We start from the raw sequence: 12466 nt of genomic DNA, 5'->3' as shown, positions 1-12466 counted from the left end.
GATTCTAGAAAAGGAGGGTGAGAGATGTAGTGGATGCAGAGTACTTTATTAGGATGTATGTTGCTCAGGGTGACACGCCCCATGTTCTGGTAGCTTGCACTAATCTCTTAACCCTTTTCTCTCCGCAGCTTCGATGTGGAAAATGGGCCTTCTCCAGGTCGCAGCCCGATTGATTCGCAGGCGAGTCCAGGGCTGGTGTTGCACCCCAGCTTCCCACAAAGCCAGAGAAGGGAGTCATTCCTGTACCGGTCGGACAGTGACTATGACATGTCCCCCAAAACCATGTCTCGGAACTCCTCCATCACCAGTGAGGCGTAAGTGTAATTGTGCACATTATATGTTATGGTGAAACAGAAATAAGGCCCTTCATGTATTGTGAACTTGGCCATAAATGGTAGATGCTAGTTACATCCTGACTTTGGATTATAAAATTATAAACTTCTGTCTGCCTGTGGTCACCACTAGGGGGAGCTTACTGCATACTCTTTAATTTATTGAGTTAAATGGGCACTGTCACCAACTTTATTTTTTGATATGTTGTAGTACTTATGTACTACAACATATCTCTAATATACTTTTATTATTTTTTTTTTCATTAAAAAGGTTTAATTTACATTTAAAAACCGGCCACTGAAAAAGGACAGATTTTGGAGTCAGTCCTTTTTCAGTTAGGCTGCACTCGCTCCCTGCCTGTCAATCAGACAGGCGGGAGCGAGCGCATTGGCTCCCCGGCCACCGGCTGGGAGGCCACTCCTCCCGCACATCGCCGTCTCGTTGCCGCCACTGTCCCTGCACGCCCGCTGCCGGACTCTGCAGTAACTGCAAGTGTAATGAGGGAACGGGGTATGCGGGGCGGGGGGGGGGGGGGGGGGGGGGAGGGAACGGGCTAGTGCCGTAGCGGGGGCAGGGGGGGTAAACGGGCTAGCAAAAAAAAAAAAAAATAGGATGGTGGGAGCTACCCTTTAAATGTATGATCAGTATACAGTAAGCTACATGGGGTTATTAACTTGTATATATAATTCTTAAAGAACTATTTTACAATTGTCTAAAACAATCCACCCCTCATTAGAGATGGGGACGGGTGCACAACATTTTGATATACATGCATACGTATCCTCCTACACCAATAATAGTGGCGCTCTAGGCTAATCTATGTGCCACGCATCTTCTAGAAGATCAGTCACATGCCATCTGTTCCATCCTACATACTCTTTGACCCATACAAGAGACAACCTGAAAAGTTTATGGCGCCCCCCCCCCCCCCATTTTTATTTACATACTGAATAACTTTAATATTAATGTCTAGCTGCTATTATCCGAGTGTTTTTGGACTAATAGGGTTTTCTGGTATTGTTCTATTTACAGGCACGCTGAAGACCTCATTGTTACCCCATTTGCTCAGGTATGTATCTGGGACGATTCTACCTCCTACAACACAAAGATTCAACACACACGGTTTTGCAGCTCAGTTCTATTGAAGTGAATGGAGCCAAGTTGTAATACCAAACACACATCCTGCGGACAGGTGTAGTGCTGTTTTTGGAAGAAATTAGTTCTGTTTTTTTTATTTCATTTTTATTGCTGCTCTTATTGAGTTCTAGCCTCTTACATAATTGTCAGCTTAATTAATGCAGAACTCTATTCAGACCCCAGGGCAGAACCTTTAAATGTATACAGACTACAGAGCGGACTCCTTAATGTATTCAGACACCAGAAAAAAAAACTAAATGTATTCAGATGTCAGAACAGACCCCTAAATGTGTTCAGCTGTCAGAACAGACCCCTAAATGTGTTGTGACCCCAGAGCAGACCTCTAAATGTGTTGTGACCCCAGAGCAAACCTCTAAATGTATTCAGACTCCAGAGCAAACCTCTAAATGTGTTGTGACCCCAGAGCAGACCTCTAAATGTATGCAGATCCCAGAGCAGACCTCTAAATGTATTCAGACCCCTAAATGTGTTCAGACCCCAAAGCAGACCTCTAAATGTGTTGTGACCCCAGAGCAGACCTCTAAATGTATGCAGATCCCAGAGCAGACCTCTAAATGTATTCAGACCCCTAAATGTGTTCAGACCCCAGAGCAGACCTCTAAATGTGTTCATACCCCAGAGCAGACCTCTAAATGTATTCAGACCCCAGAACAGACCCCTTATATTTAGACCCCAGAGCAAACTTGTAAACTTATTCAGAACCTTGAGCGCACCCCTAAATGTATTCAGACTCCAGAGCAGACCCCTAAATGTATCTAATTGTGTAATGCTGGCATAAGCTGACACGAACACCCCTATTCTCTCAGTCATGCTGCAGCCTGAATCACCACATTACGATATACTTACTGCACTTCTAGAGTGTTATGCCTGCAAACAAGAGCCAGTCAATGCCAGCCTATCCAGTCTTATGTGCCAATGTCTTGTTTGGGGTTCTCTTTTGAAGCCCAGCGTATGTGTGTTTGTGTGCCAGTAGGTTTTGCAACCATTAAAGAGAAATTCCAGAGGAAAAAATATGTTTTCAAATCAATTGGTGCCTGAAAGTTAGACATATTTATAACAATGACTTCTATTTAAAAAATATAACCCTTCCAGTACTTAAAGGCTGCTGTATGCTCCAGAGGAAGTTGTGTAGTTCTTTCCAGTTTTACCACAGTGCTCTCTGCTGCCACCTCTGTATGTGTCAGGAATTTTACAAAGCAGCTGCAAACCTCTCCTGCTCTGGACAGTTTCTGACATGGACAGAGGTGTCAGCAGAGAGTACTGTAGTAAAACTGGAAAGAACTACACAACTTCCCCAATAGTATACAGCAGCTGATAAGTACTGGAAGGGATAAGATTTTTATATAGAAGTAATTTACAAATCTGTAAATGACTGATTTGATTTGAAAACATTTGATTTCCCCTAGTGTACCCCTTTAAGATTTTTAAATAGAAGTAGTTTAGAAATCTGTATAGCTCTCAGGCTTTTTTATTTTTTTTTAACTTTATTTTTTTTAAACTTTTTTTTTTTATCCCCGCTAGTATTCCCTTTTAAGCCATAACTTGCGGATTCCCACGTATTAAAGGGGAACTCCGGTGGAAAACTTTATTTTTTTATTTTTTTTTTTAAATCAACTGGTGCCAGAAAGTTAAACAGATTTGTAAATTACTTCTATTAAAAAAATCTTAATCCTTCCATTACTTATTAGCTGCTGAATACTACAGAGGCATTTATTTTCCTTTTGGAACACAAAGCTTTCTGCTGAATCACGAGCACAGTGCTCTCTGCTGACACCTCTGTCCATATTAAGAACTGTCCAGAGTAGGAGAAAATCCCCATAGCAAACATATGCTGCTCTGGACAGTTCCTAAAATGGACAGAGGTGTCAGCAGAGAGCACTGTGTTCCAAAAAGAAAATAATTTCCTCTTTAGTATTCAGCAGCTAATAATTACTGGAAGGATTAAGATTTTTTAATAGAATAATTTACAAATCTGTTTCTCTTTCTGGCACCGGTTGATTTAAAAAAAAAAAAAAAAAGTTTTCCACCGGAGAACCCCTTTAAGGCTCATTTCCCTCTGTCTGTGTTTCGGCCTACCCAATTATCTTTTTCTCACTGGTAGTTTGGTTTCTTATCAGTCTCTGTTGTAATACTTACTAGTTTTTGCTTTCAATGAGAGTAAATAAAGCTGCGGTGTAAAGCATAGGGGAGATGGAACCGCATCTTAAAGGATGTATCCAGGAATAGAAAAATAGAGCTAATTTCTTTAAAATAGCGCTTTAAGTCTGTCTCCAGGTTGGGTGTTAGTTTCAATCAAGTGAATGGAACCAAGCTGTAATACCACACCCAACCTGGGGACAGACAGGGAGCTGTTTTGGAAAGAAATTAGCTCTGTTTTTCTATTCCTATATAACCCCTTTAAGCCTCTATTGCAGTGATCTTCAAACTGTGGACCTCCAGCTGTTGCAAAACTACAACTCCTAGCATGCCCGGACAGCCAACGGCTGTCCGGGCATACTAGGAGTTGTAGTTTTGAAACAGCTGGAGGTCCACAGTTTAAAGACCTAGGCTTTATTGAGTCTGGAGATGGATTTCAGTCTTCCACAGAATCTAATAGACAATATAGCTAGTCTGGTGCCCATTAGAGCATAGCCAAGTCTGACATCTTTTTTGGCTTGCCTTTAATTCTGTCGGGGAATCCAAAACTGGGTCAGACATAAAGAAATTCCCTAGACTCACCATGAGCATAGGTAGGACGTCCTAGGAAGCCCTTCCCTTCCCGGACAGCGTTAGCGCCTCTTACGTCCATTCATTCTGATTCAGGCCACTTAGGCTGCAGATAATGTTATCTCATGATACATAGGCCGCCACAAACATACCGGTAGTCCGACTGATAATAACTAGAGATGAGCGAACTTACAGTAAATTCGATTCGTCACGAACTTCTCGGCTCGGCAGTTGATGACTTATCCTGCGTAAATTAGTTCAGCCTTCAGGTGCTCCGGTGGGCTGGAAAAGGTGGATACAGTCCTAGGAAAGAGTCTCCTAGGACTGTACCCACCTTTTCCAGCCCACCGGAGCACCTGAAAGCTGAACTAATTTATGCAGGAAAAGTCATCAACTGCCGAGCCGAGAAGTTCGTGACGAATCGAATTTACTGTAAGTTCGCTCATCTCTAATAATAACCATTTATACCATAATCTGTGTCTACGGTAACAAATCAATTGTTTCAAATGATTTTTTCTTTTTTATTTGTAGGTAAGATTTAATGAACATTCCATAATTGCCTTTTTCTTATTACATTATCGCCAAATTTTGCCCCCAAAATTTTGACACGCTGTAATGCCAGTGAATGGTTTAAAGGGGTTATCCAGGAAAAAACTTTATATATATATATATATATATATATATATATATATATATATATATATATATATATAATCTCAACTGGCTCCTGAAAGTTAAACAGATTTGTAAATTACTTCTATTAAAAAAATCTTAATCCTTTCAGTACTTATGAGCTTCTGAAGTTAAGGTTGTTCTTTTCTGTCTAAGTGCTCTCTGATGACACGTGTCTCGGTTCGGCCCAGTTTAGAAGAGGTTTGCTATGGGGATTTTCTTCTAAACTGGGTGGTTCCCGAGACACGTGTCATCAGAGAGCACTTAGACAGAAAAGAACAACTCAACTTCAGAAGCTCATAAGTACTGAAAGGATTAAGAGTTTTTAATAGAAGTAATTTACAAATCTGTTTAACTTTCTGGAGCCAGTTGATATATATAAAAAAATGTTTTTCCTGGATAACCCCTTTAAAGGTGCCTTCTGACAAATTTTATATAGATGTTATATATATTTTTGGAATGGAATCTAGAAATATTGTCCAAATAGCAATACCTCACAGAGCCTAAATAATACCGCCATACAGTGCCGCATAGAATCCACAAATTAGTACTATATTTATTGCTTATTTAACTCCTTAACGAGGCAGGGAGTAAATATGCGCTCCCGGTTTATGAAACGCGCTCAGGACCCATGGCTAATGCTGGACATCACTGATCAGGGTGATGGCTGGCATTAACCTTTTAGATGCAGCATGCAGAACTGATCACGGCATCTAAATGTGTTAAAAACAGTTGCCGGTTAGTGCAGGGGAGCTGATTTGGACCACTGCTGCAAAATCGCTGTGTCTCCATCAGCTCAGAGGACGGACAGATCTCCCTTACCTAGCCCAGTTCCCTCCATTCGGCGCTGGAAACCTCAGCAGCCTGTAGTAATGGAAGACTGATAACACTGATCAATGCTGTGCTATGGCCCAGTATTGTTCAGTGTATGCAATCTAAAGATTACATGTAATCTCCTATGGGAACTAAAAAATAGTGAATAAAATATGTGTATAAGCTCCTTACCTAATAAAAGTTTGACTCCCCCCCCCCCCCTTTTTCTATTATTTATTTATTTATTTTTAAATTAAATAATGTAAACAAAAATAAGAATATGTCAGCTTGCGAAACTATTAAAATATAATCTTAATGAAACTGCACGGTCAATGGCGTAAACCTTTAAAAAAAAAAATCAGCCGAGAGGACTACTCGCCGTCCGATCGGTGATCTGATGTTCACAGCCAGCCATGGCAGGCCAGAGCAGCAGAGCACCGATGACACTGCTCAATGCTTAGCTAAAGCTCAGCATTGATCAGTGTAAGCAATTTAAAGATTGCATGGAATAGCCCCCTATAAAAATAAAGATCATATGTGGTATCGCCGCGTGCGTAAATGTCCAAACTATAAAAATATAAGGTTAGTTAAACCTCACGGTCGATGGCGTACACATAAAAAATACCATTGTTCATTTGTGCATTTTTGGTCACTTGCTATATTATCAAAAAATGTATAGAAAGCGATCAAAAAGTCCCATCAAAACAAAAATGGTACTGATAAAAACTACAGTCCACGGCGCAAAAAATAAGCCCTCATACCGCCCTGTATGTGGAAAAATAAAGTTATAGGGCTCAGAAGAGGACATTTTAAAACATAATTTTGGTGCTTGTAGTTATATTTTTTTAAGTAATAAAATAAAACCTACATAAATTAGGTATCCTTGCAACCATATGGACCTACAGAATAAAAAGGTGTCATTTTTACTGAAAAAAGCACTGCGTAGAAACGGAAGCCCCCTAAATTACAAAATGGCTTTTTTATTTTACCCCTCCAATGTATTTTATTTTATTTTTTTTATGTTTTGACACAGATTGTTATTAAATAAGTGACTTCATTACAAAATACAATTGGTGATGCAAAAAAAAAACAAGCCCTTATATGGGTCTGTTGGTGCAAAATTGAAAGAGTTACAATTTTTACAAGGGGAGGAGGAAAAACCAAAAAACGTGCAAAACATAGAAAAAAAATGGGCCTGGTCCTTAAAGGGGTATTCCGCCCCTAGACATCTTATCCCCTATCCAAAAGGATAGGGGATAAGATGTTAGATCGCCACGGTGCCGCATCTGGGGACCCCCGGGATCCCCGCTGCGGCACCGCTCTATCATTACAGCACAGAGCGAGTTCGCTCTGCACGTAATGATGGGCGGTACAGTGGCCGGAGCATCGTTATGTCACGGCTCCGCCCCTCGTGATGTCACGGCCCGCCCCTTTCAATACAAGTCTATGGGAGGGGGCGTGGCGGTCGCCACGCCCCCTCCCATAGACTTGCATTAAGGGGACGGGCCGTGATGTCACGAGGGGCAGCGCCATGACGTCACGCTGCTCCGTCCCCTGTATCGCCAGTCATTACGCACAGAGCGAACTCCCGGGGGTCCCCAGCAGCGGGACCGCGGCGATCTGACATCTTATCCCCTATCCTTTGGATAGGGGATAAGATGTCTAGGGGCGGAGTACCCCTTTAAGGGGTTAAGCATACTAAGTTTCGTACAAAAAGTTACTCCAGGCATGCAGGGAGTTGTAGTTTTGCAATTGCTGGAAGCACCTTGGTTAGGAAACACTGCATTAAAATGTAGTGCCACAAAATGTGCATGTGTAAATGTGAGAAACCAAAAACCTAGAAGAAATGATTGAAGCGTGTGGGAATGTGTGATCAGGAAAGTGATATGAAGTGAAAAAAGCAAAATGAGTGGAAATGTGAAATATGGAGAGAAAAAAAGGTAAAAAAATGTGAGTGAGAGAAATTGTGCAAAAATGCCATACCATGGCAAGAGATAGGTGAGGTGTGTGGGTGACACCAGGCACATGTCACATTGGTAACACGACTAAAGGGCAATATATAAACAGATCCCGGTCCATATAGATGAAACGAAAACCGAAGGAATGTAAAAAATGTGAGGAAAAATTAATGAAGGCGCAAAGGTGAAAAAAATGTGTGTCTCTAGGACAGGTCAAAAGTTTATTCAAGTGACAGGTACACTTTAAAGGGAATCTGACATCTGTATTCTTTGCTTAGAGCTGCAGACACTGTTAGGCTGGGTTCACACTACGTTTTATAACTAGGGTTCCCGTATACGGCTGGGAGGAGGGGGGCGGGGCTTAATCGCGGCGCCCGCACTCAGCTGTATAGGGGAACCGTATTTAATGCATGTCTATGAGCCTACCGGAGTGAACCGCAGCCCCCGGTCGGCTGCGTTTTCGGCCGTATGCGGTTTCCCGACCGGCTGAGTGCGGGCGCCGCGATTAAGCCCCCCCCCCCCTCCTCCCAGCCGTGTACGGGAACCGTAGTTACAAAACGTAGTATGAACCCAGCCTTAGCTGTTATGGTATAAACGCATTAGGTACCTTTCCTGGAGCTGTAAGTGGTTGTCAAACTTATAAAATCGCCCTGCAAGGTGAAGTGAAGGAGGTGTGTCAGGCTGTGATACTTGAGTAGCTCGGCTCCGCCTCCTTGACACTTGGCTAAGAAATAAAAAGGTGCTTTTATATGTTTAGCATATCGGCGCTGGAAGGTGAAGTGAAGGAGGTGTGTCAGGCTGTGATACTTGAGTAGCTCGGCTCCGCCTCCTTGACACTTGGCTAAGAAATAAAAAGGTGCTTTTATATGTTTAGCATCCACGATCAGCTCCATGAAAGTTACAGTTCACTTTTATACCCCAACATCTATCCAATGGTGTCTGCAATTTAGCAGCAAATACAGCTGACAGATTCCCTATAATAGTTTTATACACTAAATAATACCACCATACAGTGTCTAGGATTAAGCACCTCAGTGCAAAATGCGTCAGACATTCTCTCTGTATGTGACTTAATCTGTCCGAAAATTTCAATAAAGCAAGATTGATTTTACCTGCAAGCCTTTGGTGCTGGACGAATTCCTTTCTTCACGTATAACTCAGGATCAGTACAGGATAAGTAGTGTAATGTATGTACACAGTGACCTCACCAGCAGAATAGTGAGTACAGCTCTGGAGTATAATACAGGATATAACTCAGGATCAGTACAGGATAAGTAATGTAATGTATGTACACAGTGACCTCACCAGCAGAATAGTGAGTGCAGCTCTGGAGTATAATACAGGATATAACTCAGGATCAGTGCAGGATAAGTAATGTATGTACACAGTGACCTCACCAGCAGAATAGTGAGTATAGCTCTGGAGTATAATACAGGATATAACTCAGGATCAGTGCAGGATAAGTAATGTATGTACACAGTGACCTCACCAGCAGAATAGTGAGTGCAGCTCTGGAGAATAATACAGAATTTAACTCAGGATCAGTACAGGATAAGTAATGTAATGTATGTACACAGTGACCTCACCAGCAGAATAGTAAGTACAGCTCTGGAGTATAATACAGGATATAACTCAGGATCAGTACAGGAGAAGTAATGTAATGTATATACACAGTGACCTCACCAGCAGAATAGTGAGTGCAGCTCTGGAGTATAATACAAGATATAACTCGGGATCAGTACAGGATAAGTAATGTAATGTATGTACACAGTGACCTCACCAGCAGAATAGTGAGTGCAGCTCTGGAGAATAATACAGGATTTAACTCAGGATCAGTACAGGATAAGTAATGTAATGTATGTACACAGTGACCTCACCAGCAGAATAGTGAGTACAGCTCTGGAGTATAATACAGGATATAACTCAGGATCAGTACAGGATAAGTAATGTAATGTATGTACACAGTGACCTCACCAGCAGAATAGTGAGTACAGCTCTGGAGTATAATACAGGATATAACTCAGGATCAGTGCAGGATAAGTAATGTATGTACACAGTGACCTCACCAGCAGAATAGTGAGTGCTGCTCTGGAGAATAATACAGGATTTAACTCAGGATCAGTACAGGATAAGTAATGTAATGTATGTACACAGTGACCTCACCAGCAGAATAGTAAGTACAGCTCTGGAGTATAATACAGGATATAACTCAGGATCAGTACAGGATAAGTAATGTAATGTATATACACAGTGACCTCACCAGCAGAATAGTGAGTGCAGCTCTGGAGTATAATACAGGATATAACTCAGGATCAGTACAGGATAAGTAATGTAATGTATGTACACAGTGACCTCACCAGCAGAATAGTGAGTGCAGCTCTGGAGAATAATACAGGATTTAACTCAGGATCAGTACAGGATAAGTAATGTAATGTATGTACACAGTGACCTCACCAGCAGAATAATGAGTACAGCTCTGGAGTATAATACAAGATATAACTCGGGATCAGTACAGGATAAGTAATGTAATGTATGTACACAGTGACCTCACCAGCAGAATAGTGAGTGCAGCTCTGGAGAATAATACAGGATTTAACTCAGGATCAGTACAGGATAAGTAATGTAATGTATGTACACAGTGACCTCACCAGCAGAATAGTGAGTACAGCTCTGAAGTATAATACAGGATATAACTCAGGATCAGTACAGGATAAGTAATGTAATGTATGTACACAGTGACCTCACCAGCAGAATAGTGAGTACAGCTCTGGAGTATAATACAGGATATAACTCAGGATCAGTGCAGGATAAGTAATGTATGTACACAGTGACCTCACCAGCAGAATAGTGAGTGCTGCTCTGGAGAATAATACAGGATTTAACTTAGGATCAGTACAGGATAAGTAATGTAATGTATGTACACAGTGACCTCACCAGCAGAATAGTAAGTACAGCTCTGGAGTATAATACAGGATATAACTCAGGATCAGTACAGGATAAGTAATGTAATGTATATACACAGTGACCTCACCAGCAGAATAGTGAGTGCAGCTCTGGAGTATAATACAGGATATAACTCAGGATCAGTACAGGATAAGTAATGTAATGTATGTACACAGTGACCTCACCAGCAGAATAGTGAGTGCAGCTCTGGAGAATAATACAGGATTTAACTCAGGATCAGTACAGGATAAGTAATGTAATGTATGTACACAGTGACCTCACCAGCAGAATAATGAGTACAGCTCTGGAGTATAATACAGGATATAACTCAGGATCAGTACAGGATAAGTAATGTAATGTATGTACACAGTGACCTCACCAGCAGAATAGTGAGTACAGCTCTGGAGTATAATACAGGACATAACTCAGGATCAGTACAGGATAAGTAATGTAATGTATGTACACAGTGACCTCACCAGCAGAATAGTGAGTACAGCTCTGGAGTATAATACAGGATATAACTCAGGATCAGTACAGGATAAGTAATGTAATGTATGTACACTGTGACTCCATTAGCATAATAATACAGGATATAACTCAGGATAGTTGTTATGTAGATTGTTTCTATATGTAGACATTCCCTATAACACCAGCTGTCTACAGGTTTTATTGTTAACCAGCAACTCTGCTTATATGTCCCCAGGTGCTGGCCAGCCTGCGTAGTGTCCGGAACAATTTCACAATCCTCGCCAACGTAACAACACCCAACAAGTGAGTACTCGCCCTTGTCCGGCTTCAATACCTGCCCAGTGAGTAAGCCACAGTATAAATACACAGTGCTACAGTTTTCATTACCTTTATTAGACTGATCTGTTTGCCAAGGCTTTATCTATCTTACAGTGTTTCCTACCATAACCATTGATGGTGTCTATGTGGACCTCCACCGATGCCTAGAATCAGATGAGCTTTGTTGCAATTCCCACTTGAGTCAAGAGTGGCGCTGTTTCTGAGGACAGCAAATATGCCTGGCTCCACTTGGTTCTATGCACTGGCGGAGTGTCCCTATGGTTGGACCTCACTCCTCAGAGAACAATTGTACAGTGGTCCCTCAAGTTACAATATTAATTGGTTCCTGGTCGACCATTGTATGTTGAAACCATTGTATGTTGAGACCAGAACTCTATGGAAACCTGGTAATTGGTTCTGAAGTCACCAAAATGTCATCCAAAAAATAGGAAAAAGTGAGAATTAAAGAAAAATAAGTAGATAACTAATACAGATAAAGCAAATCCTTACATATAAAAGTAGGAAAGATCTGCTGGGAGCTGTAATCACTGTCTATGTCAGTGTTTCCCAAGCAGGGAGCCTCTAGCGGTTGCAAAACTACAACTCCCAGTATGCCCGGACAGCCAAAGGCTGTCCGGGCATGCTGGGAGTTGTAGTTTTGGAACAGCTGGGGGCGCCCTGCTTGGGAAACACTGGTTTATGTAGAGGACAGGAGCTTCTTCAGGATCCTGTACAGTACAAGCAATGTCCTAAAAAAGTTAAATGGAGTCACCCTCACCTGGTGTCCAAAGGAGCAGGTAACCCTGGTACAGGTAAAGTGTACAGAACATGTAATACCTCCCTGTACTGTAGGGGGCGCTACCAGACATCAGTCAGTGCATACACTTCAGTAATACAGGTAAAGTGTACAGAACATGTAATACCTCCCTGTACTGTAGGGGGCGCTACCAGACACCAGTCAGTGCATGCACTTCAGTAATACAGGTAAAGAGTACAGAACATGTAATACCTCCCTGTACTGTAGGGGGCCCTACCAGACATCAGTCAGTGCATACACTTCAGTAATACAGGTAAAGAGTACAGAACATGTAATACCT

At 41.7% G+C, this 12466-nt stretch overlaps 1 protein-coding gene across 7 annotated transcripts in view; it reads left to right on the top strand.

Moving 5' to 3' along the window:
• The window catches only part of PDE4A (phosphodiesterase 4A), a 1221221-nt gene that overhangs the window by 1144707 nt on the left and 64048 nt on the right, over positions 1 to 12466 (top strand). For all 7 annotated transcript variants that reach the window (XM_056570564.1, XM_056570566.1, XM_056570568.1 and 4 more), the window contains 3 exons: positions 129 to 314; positions 1366 to 1402; positions 11287 to 11354. In XM_056570564.1, the coding sequence (XP_056426539.1) occupies positions 129 to 314; positions 1366 to 1402; positions 11287 to 11354 (291 nt within the window). The remainder of the gene's footprint in view (positions 1 to 128; positions 315 to 1365; positions 1403 to 11286; positions 11355 to 12466) is intronic.

The sequence above is a fragment of the Hyla sarda genome, chromosome 4, assembly GCF_029499605.1.
Source record: "Hyla sarda isolate aHylSar1 chromosome 4, aHylSar1.hap1, whole genome shotgun sequence".
In the NCBI taxonomy this organism is placed as follows: Eukaryota; Metazoa; Chordata; class Amphibia; order Anura; family Hylidae; genus Hyla; species Hyla sarda.
The sequence above is the reverse complement of the archived record's forward strand: the minus strand, read 5'-3'. Positions and strand labels throughout refer to the sequence as shown.